The 26,309-nt window shown below is 38.4% G+C and overlaps 1 protein-coding gene across 1 annotated transcript; it reads right to left on the reverse strand.

Annotated features, from left to right (window-relative positions):
* On the reverse strand, positions 1 to 26,309 carry LOC100358658 (caspase-1). Its single transcript, XM_051820182.3, has 9 exons — positions 26,249 to 26,309; positions 25,263 to 25,529; positions 19,184 to 19,299; positions 17,996 to 18,169; positions 13,297 to 13,531; positions 11,362 to 11,505; positions 10,361 to 10,467; positions 4,095 to 4,198; positions 1 to 502 (listed from the first exon to the last, which is right to left on the reverse strand). Exons 1-7 carry the CDS (start codon positions 26,253 to 26,255, stop codon positions 10,403 to 10,405), a joined length of 1,008 nt encoding a protein of 335 aa, XP_051676142.2. The 5' UTR covers positions 26,256 to 26,309; the 3' UTR covers positions 1 to 502; positions 4,095 to 4,198; positions 10,361 to 10,402.

Raw genomic sequence — 26,309 nt, forward strand, 5'->3', positions numbered from 1 at the left:
CTATTTTTCAAATATTATTTACTTTACATATAATATAAAACATAATGTAAGTAGGTTAAAATATACTTCTGTTTCATATGCCAGCCTTTGTGTTGTCATACATTGTATTACTTAATCTGTTATACATCAGCAGTACATTTATATATTTTTATATTAAACAATTATCTTTTAAAGAAATTTTTAAAGATTTATTTATTTATTTGAAAGGCAGAGTTACAGAGAGGCAGAGACAGAGAGAGAGAGAGAGAGCAATCTTCCATCCACTGGTTCATTCCCCAAATGACCACAACAGCTGGAGATGGGCCAATCCAAAGACAGGAGCCAGGAGCTTCTTCCGGGCCTACAGAATGGATCCAGGGGCCCAAGCATTTGAGCCATCTTCTACTGCTTTCCAAGGCATATCAGTAGGGAGCTGGATCGGAAATGTATTCGAACCGATGCCCATATGAGATGCCAGCACTGCAGGCAGCAGCTTTACCCACTATGCCACAGAGCTAGCCCCCTTTTAAAAAAAATTTTAATGAGAGAAAAAGAAAAGCCTTAAATGAGTATGTCATAATTCTGTTGATCTAAATATCCTTCTGGTGAAATTTTTCTTGCACCTAAAAATTTTCTTTATTTATCCTTTTGTAGTTTACTGTACTTATTTAATTATTTGTTTATTTATTTTTTAAATAATTGAGTTCTTGGGGCAGATGTTTGGTATTGCGTGGGTTGCCCAATTCCTATATTGAAGTGCTTGGTTCAAGTCCAGGCTACTACTCTTCCAATCTGCTTCTTGCTAATGTGAATCTTGAGACACACTATATCCTGACACAGACCTGGGAAATTCAGATTGAATTCTAACTTCTTGGATTCAGCCTGGTTATGCTGTTGGCTGGCATTTGAGAATGAACCAGTGGTTGGAAGATCTTCTTCCCTCTCTCTTCCTTAAAAATGAAAATGAAAACAAATAAAATAAACTTGGATTTCTGATTTAATGTCATTTGGTAAATATTTTCCTTTTTTGTTTCATTTTGTAATTTTATTTCCCTTTCACTTTTAAATGACTTTTTTTTTTTTGCTGGAAATAGCATTCTATTTTGATGTTTTGTTTTTCTTTCAGCACTTTAAAATTATTGTTTCAATATGTTTTTCTAAAGATTTATTTATTTGAAAGTCATAGTTACACAGAGTGAGGAGAGACAGAGAGAGAGAGAGAGAGAGAGAAAGGTCTTCTATCCGCTGGTTCACTCCCCAGATGGCTGCAATGGCCAGAGCTGCGCCAATCCGAAGCCAGGAGCCAGGAGCTTCTTCCAGGTCCCCCACGCTGGTGCAGGGGCCCAACAACTTGAGTCATTTTCTACTGCTTTCCAAGGGCATAGCAGAGAGCTGGAGGAAGAGGAGCAACCTGGATTAGAACTGGTGCCCATATAGGATGCTGGCGCTTCAGGCCAGGGTGTTAACCCACTGCACCACAGCGCCAGCCCCTCAATATGTTTTTGTTATAGATGTCCACATTGTGAGTTTTATATCTGACAAGGAGTTTGGCATTTTTCAAACTTTTTCAACTATACACAGTGTATCAATCTTCTGTAGTTTTAATTTTTTAAGATTTATTTTATTTGAAAGAGTTACAGAGAGGCAGAGACAGAGAGAGAGAGAGGGAGAGAGAGATAAAGAAAGTCTTCCATCGACTGGTTCACTCCCCAAATGACAGCAACAGCTGAACCTGAGCAGGTCCTAAGCCAGGAGCCAGGAGCATCTTCTTGGGTCTCCCACATGGGTACAGAGGCCCAAGGAATTGAACTATCTTCTACTGCTTTCCCAGGCAAAAGTAGAGAGCTAGATAGGAAGAGGAGCAACCGGAACTTGAACCAGAACCCATATGGGATATCAGTGCTGCAGGCGGCAGCTTTACCCACCGTGCCACATGCTAGCCCCATCCTCTGTGGTTTTAAAAACAATTGTTTCTGTTGCTGATTTTTAGAAATTTATCCTTCTTTCTGTGGATTCATCATGCTTGGAATTCATTGATTTTCTTTTCTTTCTTTCTTTTTTTTTTTTTTTTTTTTGACAGGCAGAGGTAGACAGAGACAGAGAGAAAGGTCTTCCTTCTGTTGGTTCACCCCCCAAATGGCCTCTACAGCCGGTGCGCTGTGGCCGGCATGTTGCGCCGATCCGAAGCCAGGAGCCAGGTGCTTCCTCCTGGTCTCCCATGCGGGTGCAGGGCCCAAGCACTTGGGCCATCCTCCACTGCCTTCCTGGGCCACAGCAGAGAGCTGGACTGGAAGAGAAGCAACTGGGATAGAATCCGGCACCCCAACCGGGACTAGAACCTGGGGTGCCGGTGCCGCAGGTGGAAGATTAGCCAAGTGAGCCGAGCCGCTGGCCATTGATTTTCTTGATTTTGTGGATTTGTGGTATATCAATTATGAAAAAGTGTTGCCATTATTTTTTGTATATTTTATATGCCAATTTCTCCTCTCCTTCTGGAGATCCAATTACATGTATATTTGCTAAATCATTTGTTACGTCCAACAACATACTGAGGTTCTGTGTCTATTTTGTTCTGTTCCTCTATTTTTATTCTGGATAGTTTCTGTTTCTAAAACAACAATTCTACTTTTCTCTTTGAGTCTGTAATTTGCAGCTAACAAGATCCAGTGAGTTTTTCCTTAAGAAACTATCTTTTTCAGCTCTGGAAATTTGGTTTGGATCCTGTTTCTACCATATTTCAATTTCTCTCTCTCTCTCTCTCTCTCTCTATCTCTATCTCTATCTCTATCTATCTCTGTCTTTATTTGACAGGTAGAGTAATACACAGTGAGAAGAGACAGAGAGAAAGGTCTTCCTTCCATTGGTTCACTCCCCAGATGGCCACCACGGCTGGCACTGCACCGATCCGAAGCCAGGAGCCAGGCGCTTCCTCCTGGTCTCCCTTGTGAGTGCAGGTGCCCAAGCACTTGGGCCATCCTCCACTGCCTTCCTGGGCCACAGTAGAGAGCTGGACTGGAAGAGGAGCAACTGGGACTAGAACCCAGCGCCCTTATGGGATTCTGGTACTGCAGGTGGAGGATTAACCAAGTAAGCCACGGTCCCTGCCCCTGTCATGGTTTTCTTAATATCATTTAGACTAAATTTAATATACATTTTAAGTCATTGTCTAGTAATTTAATCATATCTTGGCCTATATGTTTAATAGCATTTAGGGGATTTTCAGATAGTTATTTGACAATGAATGTGTAGCCATTTTTTAGTAGGTTGTAAGACAGATGTTGCATATTTAAAGTTTTTGATGAGACACTTGTTTGGGCATATACTAAACTTTATTTGTTAATCATTTATTATTCTATTTTTTAAGTGTGGTTAGTGAAGTTCTAGAGTAGTCTTTATAACAGGAATATTTTTGCTCACCTTCTAGGGCAGGACCTGTCTGGGATCCCTAGTAATTATTCTGAAGGCTTGTTCACTTGACCTGGTTAGAATTCAACCATCTGCCAATGCTGTGTGAACTTTGTGGACTGTTCAGCTTAATAGTTCCCAATCAGGGGTTCTTTTCAAGGATTCCTGTTCATCCTACAAACGTGCAGATTGATGTTCAAAGACTTAACAGTACACTTTGTAGCTATCTGGAGTTCTTTCTCTGTATGTTTCCCTCACCTCTCCAATTCAGTTGTTGACATTCAAGTTTCCTAAATATCTGTAATTCTCATTTCTATTTTCTCAATTCAAGGAAACTCACATTTTGCCACTATTACCCTTCCTGAATTGTATACCAGAGATGTTCTCCTGACATCAGTATGTATTTGGTACAGGTGTTATTCACTTCCCTTTTCTCAGTGAAAGCAGCCCCACTATTTCCACTGTCTAATATCTGAAAATAGTTGTTTCAAAATTTTTTGACTAGATTTTGACTTAATTATTCCAGAAATATAGAACTATTATCAGTTACTAGTCCATAGTCAAAAACAAGGTGGCACTTTTTAGAATAATGACAAGACAAAACAGTAAACATAAAATATTGTGTAGTCCACTAATGCACAGCATATCACCACTCTTTCTTCTACCCTAATTCATTGTCTAATTTGTTCACATCATGTATAGATACTTACTAATTTTAATTTCCTGGGAAAAGGTAAAAGTGCCTGGTCAAAGTTTGTCTGTCAATTGAAGGCATTTGGACTTTGACATTTGGGTTTTCAAATGATTGTTGAACCTAAAAGTAAAAAGAAAGTCTTCAGTCTCACTCATTGCATAGAATTAGAGAACCCACTGCATTATGAATGAACATGATGATGACTGGGATTGAAATGCAAGATGTAAGAGAAGAGTTTTAACAGTTCTAAGAAGGAACCAAATTCTTAATTATGCTGACAACTTCTCACTGACATCAGTAACTTAATATCTAAGTCAGAACCTAAATTTCAGCTTCAAATATATCTCCACAGAATCTAAGACCTCAGGGTTATGGGCTTAGCTGTGTTCTCTCCAAATTGATGTTGAAATCATAACCTCTATTACCTCTGAATGTAATTGAATTTAAAAAAGGGTTTTATAGAGGTCATTAAGTTAAAATAAGGCCTTAAACTAACATAACTAGTGTCCTTATAAGAACAGTAAGTTTAGCTAGGCAGGGAGATATCAGAGATGCATACCATAGAGAAAACACTAGGTGAGGATACAAGGAGACAGAAGATATCTGCAAGCAAAGGGGAGAGACCTCAAAAGAAACCGAATTTTCCCACACCTTCATTTTGAACTTCTAGCCTCCAGAGCTGTGAGAAAATAAATGTCCATTGTTTAGATCATTCCTTCTCTTACACTTTGTTATTGCAGTCATAGTATACAGTGTACTTACCCAATTAACTTTAAGCAATCATTACATTTCTCTAAAAAGAATTCCATTGAGGAATAATTGATTCAAGCAAACAAAAATATATCATGGGTCTTCAAGAAGTTTGCAGAAAATGCATATTGTGAAAAAAAACTATGCATGCATTTCAAAATATGTTTGCACCAAAATAAATACATATTAATTTCATGTTTCATGAACATTTTGAAGTACCTTTGTGTGTATGTTTGCATGTATGTTATGATTAATGTCAATTTCCAACATATATTTAAAGAATATGACGTGTTACCTCTAGTTATTGCATAAAGACTGCCTTTTTCTGTATGCCAATATTGCATACTTCATTAGTTTTAAATTGTACTCTTAAATGTAAAGGATTAAAAACATGCAGATATTTAAGAAGTTAACTTGAGGACTTATTTAACAACTTTGTAAGTCTGCTAACATATTTTGTTACTCAAAAGACTTACAAAAACTTACTGAACTTTAAAATTTATTACAAAATGACAGTAATTAAAGCAGCATAATATTGGCATAAAACAGATTCATAGACCAATAGAACCAAATATAGACCCTACAAGTAAAACCATGCATCTACAATCTGCCAATCTTTTACAAATGTCTAGACTATTGGTGAGTCTCAAACAAAAAATGCAACATTGCATAATTTTTTTTAGACACAGATTTCATTTTCTATTGTTGCTAAAACAAATTACCACAAACTTAGCTTACTAATTTAATGTCTCAAATTATGTAGGTTAGAAATCCAGGTGGAATGGACTGCAGTCCAAGCTTTTTTTTTTTTGGTAATATTTATTTCATTTGAAAGTCAGTTACAGATGGAGAGAGAGGGATGTAGAGAGGGAGGGGGGAGAGGGAGAGAAAGAAAGAGGGGAGAGGAGGGGAAGAGGGGGATAGAAAGAAAATCTTCCATCCACTGGTTTACTCCCCAAATGGCCAAAACAAAAGCAGGGCCAAGCCAGGCCAAAGCCAACAGCCAGGAGCTTCATCAGATTTACCACATGACTGGAAAGAGCAGAAGCACTTAGCCATCATCTGCTACTTTTCCCAGGCCATTAGCAGGGAGATGGATCAGAAGTGGAGCAGCCAGGACATGGGCTGGTACCCATATGAAATACTAGAGTTTCTAGTGGCAGCATTACCAGCTATGCCACAATGCTAGCTCCTGCATTCTTGGGTTTATGTTCTCCAAAGACTGAAATCATGGGATTTTCCCTGATGGAGATTTGAAGGCAGTATCTGTTTCTGAGCTTATTCAAGAGGTCCTTGCCTCCTGTCCTCTCTTCTGAAGCCACTTTCTATTCCTTCTTATATGGCCCCATCTTCAAACCAACCAAAATGCATTGTTTTCCTCATTCTTCCATATATTTGGATTCTTGCCACCTACACCTGAGACCTCCATGAAGTTGCTGGCTCTTGGCTTTGGCTTTGCCCAGCTTCCCCTGTTAGAGGCTTTTGGGAAGTGAACCAGCAAAGGAAAATCTCTTTCTCTCATCTCTCCCTGACATTTTGCTTTTCAAATAAAATTGATAAATCTTTTTTTTTTTTTTTTGACAGGCAGAGTTAGTGAGAGAGAGAAAGACAGAGAGAAATGTCTTCCTTTCATTGGTTCACCCCCCAAATGGCCGCTACAGCCGGTGCGCTGTGGCCGGCATGTTGCGCCGATCTGAAGCCAGGAGCCAGGTGCTTCCTCCTGGTCTCCCGTGCAGGTGCAGGGCCCAAGCACTTGAGCCATCCTCCACTGCCCTGCCGGGCCACATCAGAGAGCTGGACTGGAAGAGGAGCAACCGGGACAGAATCCAGCCCCCCAACCATGACTAGAACCTGGGGTGCCAGCGCCGCAGGCGGAGGATTAGCCAAGTGAGCCATGGCGCCGGCCAAATATTTTCTTTAAAAAAATCTTTTAGGCAAAAGGCATCCCATAGCCCAACTGTCTCCTGTGTTGAAAAAGTTATTGAAAATGGTGATTTTTTTTTTTTTTGGTAAGTCCATGGAATCTAAACCAACATGAAAGACATGAAGTGGTCAGCCAGTTCGCATCTTCCACATTAGACAGGATATAGGTCATTGCAGGAGGTCACAGGTCCTTTGTACATGTCCCAGTTTCCATCACACTGAACAAACTTATCTTGTATTCACATTTTCCATAAACTTTTTGAAGTCCCCATGTGCACACATGAGTGTGTGTGGGTGTGTGTGTGTGTGAGTGTCCATTCATCCATGTAGTTATATTGCCAGTACTTTAACTCCTTTTTCTGGGGATCTGTATTTTCATTTGTTATACTTCTCTTTCTGCCTGATTGACTCCCTTTAACATTTCTCAGAGTGAAAAACTACTAGTAATGGAATATTTCAGTTTTTGCATGGCTGGAAATTTTTTTTTTAATTTCATTCTTGTTTTTGTAACACATTTTTCTATTTTTCTGGACTTAGAATTTTAGGGCTTATTGATAATACTGCTCTCAAAAATACATTGTTACTGATAATCTTCTGATATTTTTTCCATTGCTTTTCTGTATATAACCTCATTTTCTGTACATGCCTCATTTCTTTTTACTTTTTAAATTTTTTGTCTTATTAATGGCTTAAAGAAATTAGGATAAGAAAGATGAACCTTGCTGGATTATTTTTCCATTATTTCCATGCTTTATGTTTGTTGCCCTCCTGGAATCTGTGAGTTTGTAACTTTTATTACATTTCAGAATATATTGACCATTCTTCAAATATTATCTTGTTCCTCCATTTCAAAACACCATTTATCTATGTCTTAGGCCTCTTATATTTGTCCACCACTAACTGATAATTTGTTCTTTTTTTCTTTTATTTTTTTTTTGTTCTCTGCTTCATTTTGCAGTTTCTTCAAGTTTACTGCTTTCTCTTCTTTAATATCTAAACTGTTATTAAGCCAGCCCACTCAATGTAGTTTTCATCTAATACATTACAGTTTTCATACATGATGATTTAATTTAGGTATTTTAGATTTTCCATGACTCTTCTTAACTATCTGAATTGAGGAAAACAATTACAATAACTGCTTGTTGTCCTTTTATGATATCCTACCATCTGTGTTTGTTATGGATCAGTTTTTATTCAGTAGTTATTCTGCTAAAATGGCTTTTATTTTCCTGTTTTGTGCATGCTTAATATTTTCTATATTTTTATATTTTAAATGCTGAACATTTCTGTATTCATGCACACACAACACATATACATATGCAAGGAATTGTCAGAAGGTTCATGGAAAATTCAAAAAGGAAATAAAAGGAAGGAAGGAGGGGACCGAGAGAGGGAGGGACGTATAGGTATCTTATTGAAATTGTATCTGAAGTACATGAAATCTGTTTTCTGTATTAATAATATTCAAAATATGAATGGATCTCACATTTTTTCAGCAAAATAAATTTATTTTTTAATTCCAGTTTCCCACAAATGTTTCAAGGTATGTTGTTGTCTGTGTGTGTATGTGTGTATGTATATATAATAATTTAGGTGTTTTGTATATATATATACATATATGTGTATATAAATTTATATATAGGTATTTTATATATATGTGTGTGTGTGTGTATATATATATATGTATATACATAAAAGTCTATGCTTTTCAATTGTGTGCATTTTGCTATTGGGAACAGTTTGATCACTTTGTGGTTTGTTAGGAAACATCAGAGATGGTTTAGCCAGGAGCTCTTCTTCCATTTAACTTTGCCCAGATTCTGTGAGTGTTCTGCAGGCAAATTTTGAGATGTTTCCTGTACTATTTCTGGTGGGGTTAGGAACACTTCCAGCTCTACATGAATGCCATGATATTGTTTGCTGTAATCTCAGGGCACTTCTTTCCTGTGACTCAGGTAGTTTTCTTACATGCAGCAAATACTTGGTGAAGATTTCCTAGAAATTCCTAAAGTTGCCTCCTCTTTGGTAAGACAGATGTGAACTCTTGCCACTTTCTTCTCCCTGGAGTCTCAGCTATGTCCCTCTACCCTTGAGTCTGCCAGCTCCTGTCTTGCTTCTGCATCCCTGGAAATTCTTCTAACATAATCGCTTGACATTATTTACATACCATCTCTCAGGGATCAGAGTTCTTCCTTGCTTGTTGTCCCTAACTTCAAGTATTTTATTTATTTTTTGTTTGTGTGTTTGTTTTAAACAGAGGTGTAAATCCACCCTCTGTGAAATCTTGTTGACTAGAAGCAGAAGAATTTGATACCCATATTTTACCTATAAATTTTTATTTCAGGATTTGTGAACATTAGATTTTATCCTATATGTCAATAGATACTTTTTTTAAACCAGGCAGAAATAAACAAAAATTGCCTGGTTCCATCAAGCTTCCACTGTATAGATAATCACATCTTGCAGAACTGCCATCTTTTCCCTTCAAAGAAACTTGTTATACTTTTCTCTAGAAATTAAAAAGGACATATCTTTGATTCCTGTGCCTTTACTATTATTATTACTAGACTATAATCTTTGAAAGCAAAAGTTGTGTCTATTTCTAATTCATGATCTGAAACAGGAAGTTCTAATTATTATTTTTTATTTAATTTTGAAAGCATTTATTGAAATTCAATTTACATAACAGGAAATACACAGAAGTGTACAGATGTATAAGTTTTTTGTCTTTTGATAACACTTATAAGCTATACCCAAATTATTTATTTATTTTTTATTTGTTTTATTTTGACAGGCAGAGTGGACAGTGAGAGAGAGAGAGAGACAGAGAGAAAGGTCTTCCTTTGCTGTTGGTTCACCCTCCAATGGCCGCCGCGGCTGGTGCGCTGCGGCCGGCGCACTGCGCTGATCCGATGGCAGGAGCCAGGTGCTTCTCCTGGTCTCCCATGGGGTGCAGGGCCCAAGCACTTGGGCCATCCTCCACTGCACTCCCTGGCCACAGCAGAGAGCTGGCCTGGAAGAGGGGCAACCGGGACAGAATCCGGTGCCCTGACCGGGACTAGAACCCGGTGTACCGGCGCTGCAAGGCGGAGGATTAGCCTAGTGAGCCGCGGCGCCGGCCGCTATACCCAAATTAAGAACAAAACATTAATAGTACCCCAAGAGTCCTTACTCTTCCCCACTCCATTTCATTATTTTTTTTAGTTGGGAAAGATGCATTTACTGTTATTCACATGCTGTGAGTCATATCAATTATTGTTTATGCTGGAATTGTGTAAAAATTATCAAAAAGTTTTATACTGAGGTTTTCCCATTATTTTAGCAGGTAAACATTAGCCTACATCACAAATGATCTTCATAGAATGTATTTTCCTCCTCTATCTTTGTTTCCCTTACTAAAATTTTTAATATTTTGATGCAGAGGATAAGCATGTATTAACTTTCTTTGACTATTTGAGCTTAGTACTTTGGAAACAATTAAAAAGCCAGGTATGCCAAGGTGTATAAGGTCTCCTATCAGTTTTATAAAATACATAGGTTGGTTATCACAGACATTTGTTTTAGAGTGTATGATTAAACAAATTTATGGAACAGATAATGTGATCTTACCTTCATAAATATTTCTGTCAGGTGACAATCCCAAGCATAAGTTTAGACATAGTCTATCAGTTTTGTGATGAAGAAAGAACCCTTTGGACTTCTCCAGGAAACATTATCTGTGAATAAAAAATATTATACATCTTGAACTAAAACCTTCTTGCTTCCAAAAAAAATCATAGAGACTGTGATTGTTTTTATTGTTTTACTGAGACTACAGAATCAAACTAACTTGGATTCATATCTAGCAAATGCTGCCAGCATTCATCCATGCAACTTATTTATTTTTTTTGCAAGCCTCAACTCCTTTGCCTTTACCTGGCAGTCTGGTAATAATTAATGTATAAAAATGTACTCATCTGTATAGATAAGTATAAATGTGTAAATTTACAGATAAAAGTAACTAAACAGTAGTGTATATTAAGTAAGAACATTTTTGCTTAAACAGTTTAAATATTTTTGTTTGTTTTTCTCAGGCTTTTCACCATGCTGGGAATTCTCATTTCTCTACTATCTATCTCCTTTTAAAAATTATATCACCTTATATGTGAAGTTATATGAAATTGGTCCTTTAAAACTATTTAATGCACCTAGGTTTCAATTTTACTTTACCAGGCACTACCCATTACTTGGCGAATTTTTAATGAAGTTACACACCTAGGTTTCTTGTTTTCCAAATAAGAAAACACAGTTTTTGAAGAGGAGATCACATTTTCTTTCTCTTTAAAAATTTTCCTCAACACTAAAAAAAAAAAAAAAGTGTGTTGTAGAATAGTAATAGTCAGTACCTACTGACCCATCACTTACTATGAATATGAATATTATGAATGTAGACACAGGAGATTGCTGGATCACCACAATGGAGCTCTAAAAGAAGGTTCCAGAAACTTGAATGGAACTGTAAAAGTCCCTTACAAGACTTTTAGTCTGTGTCCTTGCCTGCAACTATGGGCCAAAGCATGTAGGCAGGATTCATCTCCACAAACCCTTACCCACCAATGAAAGACACATACGTGGTGTTGAAGAGTAAAAGGCAACAAAGTCCTTCTCCACATGGGTCTTGTTGACACCGTCATGAGTCAGGTTCAATGGAGACTGTGAAGGGCTTTTTACTGAGCCTGCTTGAGAGTCACTGACCCACGCCTCTCCACTGTTTGCTACAGAGAAAATTTCATTGTTAACTTATTCACTGATACTCTCATTTTAGTAATCCCTTAACATTTAAACAAATAAGATACTCTTTATGGAGTTTTTCCAGTTAATTTTGCATGCATACACACAGTGCACATACATACAGTATAGGCTAACACAACCTTATTACCACTCACATCCATCAAAATGTCAACTGCAGCCACCTTCTGGACCTGAAAGATTTTTATTAATCAGGGAGTAATATTGCTAAAGACTACTTTTGACAGTTCCTTAGTGAAGGGAGCAGTTTCTGGTTTAATGATAGAAAAGCAACAATACAAAGCCAAGGAAAGAAAGATTTACTCTATTCAAGAATGGACCCAAAAATTTTTAAACCACTCTTCATTTCCTTTCCTTTCTCACAGCTACTTCTTCCTTCTAAGCCATTCTTTGATTGATAATTACATTAAATTTTGCATTAAAAATCTATAGGAAAAAAGCAGTGTCACAATAATTTGGTTTTGCTGTATTAGGGTATAATTTACATTTAGTAAAATTTACCTTCTTTAGATACATAATTTAATCCATTTTGACAAATATATGCAATCATGTAACTACCACTCCAATCAAGATAAAGAATGATTTGTCCTCAGCCTCTGACATAATTTAATCTTTGTCTCTACACTTTGTCATTTTCCAAATGCCATATAAATGGAATTATGCATATAGAATTTTAAAAAAATTATTTTAATCTATTTGAAAGGCAGAGTTACAGAGAAAGAAAGAAGGAGAGAGAGAGGTCTCCCATCTACTCTTCACTCCTCAAATGGCCACAAGAGCTGGGACTGAACTAAGCCAAAGCCAGGAGCCAGGAGCCAGGAACTCTGTGTCTCCCACATGGGTGCAGGGGCCCAAGCACATGGGCCATTGTCTGCTGTATTCCCAGGCACATTAGCAGGGAGCTAGATAAGAAGAGGAGCAGCCAGAACTTAAACTGGCACCCTTAGTGGGTGATGGTGTTTTTAGGCAGTGGCTTAACCCACTATACCACACTGGCCTTCATGTATGTAGTCTTTTGGGCCTGATTTATTTTAATTTCTTTGCATTATATTTAAATTTAATTTATTCACTACCATGCGATATACTTTTCTAATCAGAGATCATGAAATTTTGACTAATAAATGCTGAAATTAAAGACCTTCTTAAATGTTTACTCATTTATTTTCATCTATATGAAAGGTAGGCAGAGAGAGAGAGAGAAATAGAGAGAGATCGCCCATCTGTCGTTTCACTCCACAAATCCCTGCAATCACCAGGGCTAGGCCAAGCTGAAGCCAGAAGCCTGGAATTCCATCCAGGTCTCCCTCTTGAGTGGTGGGAGCACAGGCAAATGATCCATCATCTGATGACTCCTTGCATGCATTAACAGGAGACAGGATCAGAAGCAAAGTAGCCATAACTTGAACAAGCACTCTGATGTGAAATACAGGCTTCCCAAGTTGCAGTTTCACCTGCTGCTGTATGACACACACCCAGAAACTACAATCTTTTCAGGTTAGCATTTTAATAATTCAATGCAAAGATAATTTAGAAATAAGATTAACATCATTGCCACTTGCTAAGGTTCACTAGTGAATGGCATTTTTTTACATTTAAGTTTTATGCCAGTTTCTTTTACTCCTAAAAGCTGTCTTCAGTCTGGTATAATTACACTAAAGTGAGGCTTGGTGCACATAATACTAGATATAAAACATACAGTGCAAGCCTTATCCTACAGGATACACATCATTCTGATCTCTGGACACATCAGAACTCACCACCTCTGCAGGCCTGGATGATGATGACTTTGGGTTTGTCCTTCAAATGAGAACAGTTGCAGTTATTAAAAATCTGGAATACAGTGTCATAAGGCAACACATCTGGTTTTTCATCCTGATGTTCAACTCCGCAGAAACCATCTAAGACGCCGTGGGACATGAACACCAAGAATGTGCTGTCTGAGTTTCGGTGCTCTGGCCAGGAAGCAAATGTTCTTAATACTTTCTCTGTGGCCTGAAAGGAAACAAATTTTTAAACATCACATCATCATATCTGCTCTTTAAATCAATGATGCCTTGGCCAGCGCCGCAGCTCACTAGGCTAATCCTCCACCTTGCAGCGCCGGCACACCAGGTTCTAGTCCCAGTCGGGGCACCGGATTCTGTCCGGGTTGCCCCTCTTCCAGACAAGCTCTCTGTTGTTGCCAGGGAGTGCAGTGGAGGATGGCCCAAGTCCTTGGGCCCTGCACCTCATGGGAGACCAGGATAAGTACCTGGCTCCTGCCATCGGATCAGTGTGGTGCGGCCGCGGTAGCCATTGGAGGGTGAACCAACGGCAAAGGAAGACCTTTCTCTCTGTCTCTCTCTCTCTCTCACTGTCCACTCTGCCTGTCAAAAAATAAAAAAAAAAAATCAATGATGCCTTTTTAAAAAAGATTTATTTATTTGGAGGTCAGAGGTACAGAGAGAGTGAGAGACACACAGAGATCTTCCATCCTCTTTTTCACTGCCTAGGTGGTCACAACAGCCAGGGTTGGGCCAGTCCAAAGCGAGGTGCCAGAAGGTTCTTCCAGGTCTCCCCTGTAGATGCAGGATCCCAGGTACTGGGCCATCTTTCATGGCTTTTCCCAGGCCATTAGCAGGGAACTGGATTGGGAGTGGAGCAGCTGGGACATGAACCGGCACCCATAGGGGATGCTGATGCTACAGCTAGTGGTTTTACCCACTGTGCCACAACTCTGGCCCCTTTACTAGTGATGCTTAGAGAAATGGAAAGAATCAGTGTAAAGTGCCTGCCATATCACAGTGGCTAATCTATAGTAGGTAGTCAGAAATGAAAATTTTGTCATTTATTTTGTTATTGCTGTTAATATTGTAGGTAGCACAGTAACTCAGGAAGACATATCAAAACTCTTCTTCAAATTTTCCTTATTTGTTCATCATTCATTTTTTGGTGTTGGCAAAATTAATGTACATAATATATATCATTTTAACTATTTGTAAATGAATAATTCAGTAGGATTAAAAACATCTAAATGGGGATAGGCAACTATCATCACTGTCAATACCTACAACTTTTACATCATCTCCAACAACAACAACAAAAAAAAAACGTGTGGCCATTAAACTTTAGCTTCTAATTCATTGGTAAATATTTTATCTTGATCTATGAATTTTCCTATTCTAAGCATGTTTTAAAAGTGGAATCATACAATATTTGTCCTGATGTTTCTGGATTATTTCACTAAGGACAAAGTTTGGGAGCCTATCTATGTTATAGCAAATATCAAGATTTCATTCATTTTTACATGTGGATCAGTATCCATTCTATCTACACACTGACTGAGTTGATAGGTAGTTGATATTACCACATTTAGCTTTTAGGAAAATCCTGCAGTGAACACTGGCACAATAATATATGCTTGAGTCTCTGCTTTTGATTCTTTTTATATAAATATATTTAGGAGTGTAGTTAGCTCATTTAATACTGTAGCCCTTTAAGAAACCACCAGACTGGGGCTGGTGCTGTGGCGCAGTGGGGTAAGTCTGCAGTTTTGGCATCCTATATGGATCCAAATTCAAGTCCAGGCTGCTCCACTTCCAGTCCAGCTCCTTGCTAATGTACCTGGGAAAGCAATGGAGGAAAGCCCAAGTGCTTGCACCTCTGCACCCATGTGGGAGTCTCAGATGAAACTCCTGACTCCTGACTTCAGCCTGGCACAGCCCTACCCATTGCAACCATTTGGGGAGTGAACCAGTGGATGGAAGATCATTCTCTGTCTCTCCCCTACTATGTATTTCTGACTTTCAAATAAGCAAATACATCAATAAAAAGAAACCACTAACTTTGTCAAAGTTGCCATAGTTACCACATCACTATACATTCCTAACAGCCATTTATAAAGGTTTAGATTTCTGCACATCTAGCCGGCACAGACTTCTTGTTTGTCTTCTCTCTCCTGCCTTCCTCGCCATGTCCTTCCTTTTCCTTGTTCTTATTATTGCCATTTTAGAAGGTGTGAAGTGGTTTCTCAGTGAAGTTTTTTTTTAAGATTTTATTTATTTATTTGACAGGCAGAGTTACAGACAGAGAGAGAGAGAGAGAGAGACAGACAGACAGACAGACAGAAAGGTCTTCCTTCCATTGGTTTGCTTCCCAAGTGGCCCTAAAGGCCGGAACTGCGCTGATCCGAAGCCAGGAGCCAGGTGCTTCCTCCCGGTCTCCCATGCAGGTGCAGGGCCCAAGCACTTGGGCCATCCTCCACTGCCCTCCTGGGCCACAGCAGAGAGCTGGACTGGAAGAGGAGCAACCTGGACTAGAACCGGTGCCCATATGGGATGCAGGCGCCGCAGGCGGAAGATTAACCTAGTGAGCCATGGTGTCGGCCCCTCTCAGTGCAGTTTTAATATCCATTTCCCAAATGAGTAATGATGTTGAGAAACTTTTCATGTGTTTTTGGCCATTTTTCTATCTTGTTTGAAGAAATGTTTGTTGAATTTATTTGTGTATTTTTGAACTTAGTTGTTTGGATTTTTATTGTTGCTTTTTTTTTTTGAGTTTTAGGAATCCTTCATTAATTCTGGATACTTGTTCCTTATCAGATATAACATATGCAATCATTTTCTCCCACTCTGTAGGTTTTGTTTTCACTTTTGTATTTATATTCTCTAGGGTGCCACTGTTCTTAATTTTTTGAGTTCCTATTTATTATCAATTTTTTTATTTTATTTACTGTATATGTGGGGACATGCTTATGAAGTTCTTTCCAATTTCAATGTCACATAGTTTTCCTTCAATATTTTCTCTCAAGAGTTTTTTTTTTATTTTAAAGATTTATTTTATTTATTTGAAAGGCAGAGTTACATAGAAAGGTAGACAGAGAGAGAGAGAAAGAGGTCTTCCATCAGCTGGTTCACTTCCCAAATGGCCACAATGGCCAGAGCTGAACCAGTCCAAAGCCAGGAGCCAGGAGCTTCTTTGAGGTCTGCCACGTGGGTGCAAGGACCCAAGGACTTGGCTATATTCTACTGCTCTCCCAGGACATAGCAGAGAGCTGGATCAGAAGTGAAGCAGCCAGGACTTGTCCCAGCGCCCATATAGCACACCAGCACTGTAGGCTGGAGCTTTAGCCTGCTAAGCAACAGGGCCAGCCCCTCTCCTATGAGTTTTATAGTTTTATCTCTTAAGTTTAGGTATTTTATTCATTTTGACATATTAATATTCTATAGGGAAAAAAGTAGATAAGTTTCAACACCATTCTTTTGCAAGATAATATCCAGTTTCTCCATAACCAATTGTTGTAAAGGAAAATATTGCCTTTCTTTATTGAACAGTCTTGACACTATTGTTAAAATCAATTGTTCATACATGTAGTCATGAAGTGCCTTGTTTCTAGCCTCTCTGTTCTTTCACTTTCCCTATTTATCTGTACTTACAACTGAATTATTTGAATTACTCGATGCTTGAAGTTTTGAAGAGAAGTGTCATGTTACAGTAATTCTCCACTACCTCTGGGGATTATGCTTGAAGACCCCCAGTGGATGTTCAAAACCCTAAAATATCAAATAGTATATGTAGACTGTTTTTCCAACAAACACAAGGGTATATCATAAAATTCTGAAAAAGGTAATTAAAATAAAAACTTTCTTGGGTACACCATTTTTGAAAGCCATGTATATGAGGAGACATCAAATAGTTCATGAAATTCATATTATCAAAAAGGTACACATGAATTTCAAGTTTTTACACTAAGATAAATTTACATTGTAGTTTAATTTCCCATGAGCTTTTTGAAGTTCTCTTATTGTACCTATGATAAAGTTTAATTTATGCATTGAGTATTGGGAGAGATTAACAATGATAACTAATAATAAAATACAGTTGTTATATTGATGTGCCAATATCCTATGGTTTATGCTATTTAAAACAAATTATTTATTTCTGGAGTTTTCCATTAATATTTTTAACCAGAGCTACCAAGGTTGACCTCAGATAATAGACATTGCAGACATGAAACTATGGGTGAGGGAGAACTTATTCTACCACTTCATGCACTCACACCCTTCTATGTTGCCACAATTTTGTCTGTAACTATGTCTTCCATAACTATAGTGACTCCTGGGTTAACCCCTTCTACAACTCTCTGTACATGCTGTCATAAAGTGTGTATGTGTGAGTATTGCCTAAGTAAAGTAATACCAATGTGGTAAAATGTTGTAGAAATGACTAAATTGGGCTTAAACTTACATACATATATATGTGTGCATGTGTGTATAACTAGATAAACATATACTATAAGTGTGTTTATATATACCAGTCAAAAGAGATACAGGCAATCATAGATAACAGTTTTAGATTTCTTCATGTCAAAGTTGAATAAACTAAGTCCCAAAAAAGTTAAGTGAATGCCCCCAAGATTACAAAACCAGTTCTTTATTAGAGGTGTGTGGGCATGTACTGCATGGGGAAGGCACTTACCTTGGCTGTGAGATTCTCTTTCACATCCACTCTATAGTCTAGGGCCTCAAGCACACCTTTCATCCCTTTGATGTCATGAGTGGATCCATTGCGCCTTGGAAGATGGTCAAACTCTGTGTTACAGATGATGAGGGCCATACGAGTGCGGTCCCCTTTCTCTCGTATTGGATAGATCTACAGAATGATGACAAGTTAAATGCATCAAATGGCAAGAAGAAATGCATTGTATTTCATCTCACTGTACACAGCGTAGTTAGTTATCCCCTCAATTAACAAGTGAGAAATAGACTGTTACACAGATCATGACTAAAAGAACAAAACATCACAGTGATGAATTACAAATGATATGGGCTATTTATTAAATGACCTTGTAGGGTAGGCTAGAGTACTACCTCTCTACTCTCCCTTCCATTTATTCAAACCTTACTTAATGTTCAAGGCCAATATCAAATTCCATAAACACTAAAAATATTTCCCATGGACTTTTGTCTGCATTAATCATGACCAAGTCTTTATCTTCCCCCACCATGAAAGTATTATTTTATAATATCATATATATATATACACACATAGAGAGAGAGAGATGCATCAGTATATAATGAATCAGAACATAATTAACTATTTCATTATCACATTTCTAATTTTCCTTTTTATAAAATGAAATTACCTACCAGCCAGGATCCTAGTAGAATGAAAATACTCATAATTTTTAACCTTCATAATGACTGAAGATATAGCTTAAAAAGATATCATTCTCAGGTCCTCTGTGTATTTTGTATCTATGGAATCTTTTCTTTAAAGATTTATTTATTTATTTTGATTATCAGAGTAACAAAGAGTAGAAGAAACAGAGAGAAAGAGAAAGATATTTTACTTTCTCTGGTTCACTACCCAAATGGCTGCAATAGCAAGGGCTTGCCTAGACCAAAGCTAGGAGCCTGGAACTCTATCTGGGTCCCCTACATGGGTGACAAGGGCCCAAGAACTTGGGCCATCTTCCACTGCTTCCTCAGGTGCATTAGCAGGGAACTACAACAGAGGCAGAGCAGCTTGGACTGAAATCTGCCTTCAGTATGTGAGGCCAGTGTCCCAAAGGACAGCTTAACCTGCTTTGTCACAATGCTAGTTCCAGTTTATGGAATCTTACCACTTCACTTTATCATCCATCCTATTCATTGACCATCTCACCTTTCCAGCTGCTGTTCTGCGAAGTTTCAAGAAGTTTTCACGAGGACAAAGCTTGAGTGTGCCTGGAGGTTCTGCAGATGGCACATCTGTTCTAGCATGGGTTTTGGCAAGGGTTTCTGCAAAACAGCATAGTGAGAGTTGTGTTATCTCATATCTAGTTTTCTTGTTGGGTCCCATGCTCTAAATAACCCCAGTAAACATAGAGAAGAGTACTCACTCTCTTGGAGGACAGAAGTAACCTCTGTAAAAATCTATCTTAGCTGGTAAGAGTTACAGTTTTGTGTGACGTTAGATTAACATAAATGAACTGTGGTGAGACAAGAGAGGAAGCTCCTTTGTGAAGACAATCATCAGATTAAGACACCTACTCAACATGGAGAAATAAATGCATGTGATTTGGTGGTAAATACTAGAAGGAAAAAAGGTCCAATTGGACTCTGTTAATCTGCCTCCATTCTCAGAGTTCAGTAAGAATCTCCATTAAATCTGATCTCTGATTCATAAGGATTGTCAGGCTATCCTTAAGAACTATTGAGAATAAACTCATGTTTTGAATATATAGCTCCCTCTTACCTCTTTCAATTTTTAGTACAATTGTTGTACTCTATTTCTCCATTTAAAAAAAATGTTACCTTTTGGAAAACTGTAAAGGCAATTTACTTTTTTTGTTATTTACTTATTTTTTTAACTTTTATTTAATGAATATAAATTTCCAAAGTACAGAATATGGATTACAATGGCTTCCCCCCCATAACTTCCCTCCTACCCGCAACCCTCCCCTTTCCCTCTCCCTCCCCCCTTCCATTCACATCAAGATTCATTTTCATTTCTCTTTATATACAGAAGATCAGTTTAGCATATATTAAGTAAAGATTTCAACAGTTTGCAGCCACATAGAAACACAAAGTGAAAAATACTGTTTGAGTACTAGTTATAGCATTAAATCACAATGTACAGCACATTAAGGACAGAGATCCTACATGAGGAGTAAGTGCACAGTGACTCCTGTTGTTGATTTAACAAATTGACACTCTTGTTTAGGCATCAGTAATCACCCTAGGCTCTAGTCATGAGTTGCCAAGGCTATGGAAGCCTTTTGAGTTATTTACTTATTTTAAGGGAATAGCAACAGAGTAAGGGCAGAAGGAGAGAGAGAGAGAGAGAGAGAGAGAGAGAGAGAGAGAGAGAGAGAGTTTTCCATTCATCTGTTCACTGGTTCACTGGTTCAACTTTAAATGACTGTAGTGGCTGGGACCAGTATATGCCAAAGCAGGATCTCTGAATTCTATCTGTGTCTCCCACATGGGTGGTAGGGCCCCAAACACTTGAGCCATCATCTGCTGCTTTCCCAGAAGCATTAACAGTGGGATCAGAATAGAAGCAGCTGAGACTTGGACTGGGGCCATGATATGGGATGTCAATGTCACAAGCTCAGCTCAACTCATTGCACCACCAACTTCTCTTGTTTCTCCTCAGTTACTGTAAAAGGTTAATTTTGCTTACATCAATGGAATAAGGGAGGATAGGTTTTGTTTGTTGTTTCCCTCTCCCTGGCAAGCTGTGGATTATCTAGGACAGAATGAAGGACAGCCCCAGGTCTGCTGTGGGTAAAGAGCTGAGGAGCTGACCATGCTGAGGAGCCCGAGTTCAGAACAGAAGTCCATCAACTGGAGAAAGCATGTTGAAAATCACCAGGAGGGCAAGTTTGAGCTGGACAATGTTTACAGTAATTCCTCCCAGAGAAGTCTCTGGTTTTCAGTTTGGGAAATAGGTAAGCAAGCTCCACATGGGCCTTGAAGAATGAAAAGCAACTTGACAGAAGAGTGTTTTTTGTTTGTTTTTATCAGTTTTAGGTTTTGGTTTTGGTTTTGGTTTTACTTACTATAAACTTAGAGTAGAGTAATTATTCAGAATAATAATCAGGAATAATCAGAATTAACAATGTACATGATACAAGGTCACAAGTAGCAGTACTCTCATAGACTTCTAATTTTAACATCACAGGTTAGGCAGGTTTTCTTGTACAAGAGTTACTACAGCTTAATAGTCCTAAGGATGGACATCGGGGGGCCTGCATCGTGGCATAATGAGTTAAGCCACTGCCTGCAATGCCAGCATCCCATTTGGGTACCAGCTACTCCACTTCAAATCCAGCTCCTTGCTGATGTACCTGGGAAAGCAGCAAAAGATGGCTTGGGCCCCTGCACCCACATGGGAGACCCAGATGAAGCTCCTGGCTTCTGGCTTTGTCCAACTGTGGCCATTTGAATGAAACAGTGGAGGGAAGATATCTCTCTCTCTCTCTCTCTCTCTCTCTCAAATAAAATAAATAAATAAAAAGATGGACTTTGGGAGCAGACTTGAATCCCCCAAATCTACACCCTATCTGACATGGAGACTAGATTACTTGATGTCTCTATTTTTCAGCTTCCTCTAATGAAAACTAGGGTAAATACAGCCCCTCTCTCATTAGATTTTTTGGGTACTCAGGGATTTAATATGATGGGAGTACTTGGAGTCATTCCTATACATATTAAACTTTATATAATTATTGAAAATTATTATCATTTTCCAACCGCTATGAATATAAGGCAGATTCAGAACACAATGCAGTCAGAGTTAGTTATTTTATACCCATGGATAGGACACATTAAATCACAAAATAGTAATGCTTCCCCATTTGCCATCATGCTTACAGATCGAGGGGAGTTATTCTAATCTAGAATTTACTGTTGTCTTTGATTCCTGGGATACCAGAAATTATCCTGAAGCGAGGTTTAAGGCTTCTATTTATCATTTATCACATAGTGATCTCATCTATTCCCATGTTGCTAAGGAGATAGGTGCCAGCTGTATGTCGTCAGCTCTTCTTATGTCCAAACTCATATAATCAACATCTTTTCATAATATGTGTCCTTTTGAATTTCATCCAAACCCTTGCTGTCCTCAGCATGCTTGATCAATTCTCTTATGTTTCAGCTTCCTAATGAAGGATGCAACTCTTCATTGACTTGCCTGAACCCAAATCTAAAACTTTCCTTGATTAGAACCCCAGATCCTTTCCATCAGCACATCATATTAATTCTACCTGTAACATACATTCTCAGGTCAGATATTACTCCCCACCCTTCCCACTCCCAGCAACCATAATCTCCAATAAGAATCAGTAAAGTAGCCTCAAAGTCTTATCTCTACTTTTGTTTAAAACCTGCTGTATTCCATTGTCTAAACAGTGACCCAAATGGCTGTCTATAAAGGTAAATTAGGGGCTGGCATGAAGCATTGTTGGTTAAACTGCTGCTCTTGACACTGGCATCCCACATAGGAGCCAATTCCTGTCCTGGCTGCTCCACTTCTGATCCAGTTCCCTGCTAACGTGCCTGGAAAAGCAGCAAAAGATGACCCGCGTCCTTATGCTTCGGTATCCACATGGGAGACCGAAATAAAGCTCTTTGCTGCTCGCTTCAGCCTGGCCCAGCCCTGGTTTTTATAGCCATGTAGGTAGTGAATCAGCAGATGGAAGATTTGCTCTCTCACTCTGTCTCTGTCTCTGTCTCTGTCTCTGTCTCTCTCTCTTTCTGTAACTCTATCTTTAAATAAATAATTCTTTAAAAAAAAAAAGATAAATCAGACTTCCTCTTTCTTCACTTCTGAAACTCATTTCGTACATTTTTGTTTTTAGCGTAGTATCCTTGAAAGCAAAAAGCTTCAAAAAATCAGTTTAAATATTCTTAGGAATAAAATTCAGATCACAATTGTGGGTATATTTCAGACAAACATACAATTCCTTCTGTGAGAAGGCACTTGGAATGTTAAGGGTTTCTGTAACTTTGCTTTCTGATCAATTCCACTGGCACTGGCACTGAATAGAATTTGGCAATGACCCATCATCATGCTTAAGATGATATTCATGTGGGCTTTCTATGACATCTATATGAAAAAAGTTCCTATCTGAACTTTGACTTCTTCACATTCTTGTTTAGCTGTCGCTCCCCGTCTTCGTGGAGGAACGACACAGGACCCTGCGTTGTTCTTTTGTCTGCTCGGCCCTCCCCGGGTTTGCTGCTGGTTCTTCCCGGGTTGGCTACTGTCCCTTCCACCTCCGTGGAAGGGTGGTTCCCCCTGCCACATTCCCCACTTCCGCGGGGGAGCGGCACACCGCCGGCCGGCTCTCTCGGGAGCTGCTCAGGTGTTCCTCTTAGATGTTCCCCTTAGATGTTCCTGGTGCATGTTGTCTCTCTCCTCCTTTATAGTCCTCTTCCGCCAATCCCAACTCTGCTATCCACACGCCGAGTACGCTGCTCTCCTCCAATCAGGAGCAGGTCCTGCTGTTTATTGGTTGAACTGGAGGCAGCTGTGTAGAAGCTGTTTCCCTTCTCAGCGCCATATTGTGGGAGAGCAGATGCATAGAATAAGTCTTAATTCCAGTAACTTAGTCCAGTCCGGGTTGCTCCCCACATTTAGCAACATTTGTTATTTTTCTATGTATTTCCCAGATATCCATGCCAGTTGCTTCATTTGATCTTTGCATGTATTGGCCTCTCTTTTTAGGTGCTTTCTCCCCATATACATGAAACAATGAATTTTGATATTCAAATTGTTGGCATGATCTCAACTTACTGTTTTCTACCCTATCCCAACACATATTTTTCTTGGTTTTTCTTAGTAACTCTCACCATTCTCTGCAATTTTTTTATATTTTTTTTACTTCTAATTGTCATCCATTCCCTAGTAGAATCTCAAATCCATATTTTGTTTAATGTTAAATATTTATAAACCTAAAAGGAATGACTGACTATAAAGTTTTCATTGAAAAATGAATGAAAAAATGAATAGACAAATGATCTACCAAGTTCCAACAATTTAGGTGAAAATGCTTCTTAAATGAAGTCTGCATCTAACAAGTTAAGCTGAAGGATGTCTGGCAAGCTGGTACAAGGCCCTTAAAATGAATAATTGCATTCTGTTAGAAGTGCCACCCAAGTGACTAGAGCAAGAAGTGGTTTGCAAAGTGAGATGGAAGCTGAGACTGGAGAGATGTGCCATGTTAAGAATGGTAGGCTTTGACCTTAGGACAGTCAGAAGGTAATGGGAGTGCAAAGTGTTTCACTGTCTGGAATGACATTTTATTAAGTACTATCATTTGGATTCTCTTACCTTGCATTGCTATTCAGTACCATTCATGAAGTAAAGCTTTTGGATTTGGTACAAGGACACTTTGAGAAACGTTCTTAAGGTTTCTATATATAATCAAGGAAGGATAAAAATGACACGTTACACTTTACTTATGCAGAAGAGATGATGGATTGATTCTGTCATTGCTGAAAAACTTAGAGTCATATATTTTTGAGGTGGACACATCAATGTAGAGGTGGATCAAAAAATGTGTGCAAAGCAAAGGAGTAGAAAGGTGGGGAAAGGAAAATGTTTCTAACTTGTCCTCAAGAACTCCATGAACCACAAGGTCCTACTATCAAAACCAATGTAAACATCTTTGTCTCTTTTTTTTCCAGAAGAAAGTAGGATAGTCTTCTAAATTATTTCCATATGACTGTATTACTATCATCAAGCAGAAATGCTCTATAAAAATGAAGGGTAAGATACAACAGTCAACACATGAAATAGGGACCTGGTAAAATTGTATAGGAACATATGAACAAAGCAAATGAGAAATGGAAGAGCAGGTCAGTGTGACTGGGTGCCTGAGGATGATTAGATATCAAGCAAAAGAGGTGCTAACTCATCTGTTATGTGGCAAACAAATAAGAAAGCAGATACTGCCTAGCAAGATGTAAGGACAAGTGGATATACTCATTAAATAAAACTGAGGAGATGATTACAATTAATAATGGTATATTATACACTTGAAAGTATTTAGACAATAGATTTTAACAATTCTAACCAGAAAATAGAAGTATGTGCAGTGATGGTTATGTTACTTAGCTTGATTTACTCATTCTACAATGAATTCATTTGTCTGAATATTACATTATATTCCACAGATTTCTACAATTTTATTTGTGAAATGAATTAATTAATTATTAGTTGATTATTATTTTTTAAAAATTCAGAGTCTTACCTGAAGAAAACCCCAGCTTGTAAGCAAGGGTGGAATCCCTCTGGCAGATATGATCAATAAATACTTGACAGGCACGGGACCCTTTGGGGATCACTGAGTCAATTAAGTCACGGGCCTTGCCTGTCACTGCAATATTTCCCTTTTTCACCTTTTCAATCTCCTCTTGGTTCAGCACTTTTTCATGTAGCACATCATCCAGCAAGCTGTGAAGTGTGTCCTCAGACACTGAATCAACAAATAATTTCCTTTTTTCCTTTAGTCTCTTATCTGTTGGAAGCACAATATTGAAACTGATAAGTAACTTAAGAAATGTGACTCTGTCACCTCAATAACTGGGGCTCTCTATTTTCTTTATTTCTTCTTCATTGGTAAGCTATCCCAAGGAAGGGTGTAGCTATTGTATTCTTATAAGGCCATGAACATCTACCCCAAATATTCTAATTAAGGTAAGTCTAAACAGGACTATACTTAAACAAACCATTCTTCATGTTCTGCTTTGGTGAGTTACAAGCAGGGTCCAGAGACCCATCTGTTCTACTACTTTGGGACTTTGTCCACAGAAATCAGAGTAAATTATTATCATATAATTTTCATTTCTCTCACTTAGGGGCAACAGTCCATGGCAGTTCTACTAAGTGTATTCTGAACCTCAGTCATGTTTAGACATCTGAGCATTCAGTTCACAAAAGAACATCAGAAAACAGTAATACATCATCTTGGAATTCACTTTCCCCTTTGAAATGCCAGCAAATCTAGCTTGTGGGTCCCTAAAGCTCATTTCCCAGGTGACTTTCAACACAGATCCTGAGAGAATATACATCAGGGAAGGCTCCTTCCTTTTTTCTATAGCTAAATGTGGCTCACACAAATGATAGAATCCAGTAAAAAACAAAACAAAATAAATCAAATTTCAACGAGCCAATATCATTCCCTCAAATATATCTTCTAAAGATTTAGCCTGATTTTAAAGAAGTCTTACCACTTACCAGCCATGGCTGCCGCAGCTCTCTTCTTATCAGGTAAGGAAAAAAAAAAAAAAAACTGACA

This window comes from Oryctolagus cuniculus, chromosome 1, assembly GCF_051225735.1.
Source record: "Oryctolagus cuniculus isolate XC-2025 breed Fujian yellow rabbit chromosome 1, ASM5122573v1, whole genome shotgun sequence".
Taxonomy (NCBI): Eukaryota; Metazoa; Chordata; class Mammalia; order Lagomorpha; family Leporidae; genus Oryctolagus; species Oryctolagus cuniculus.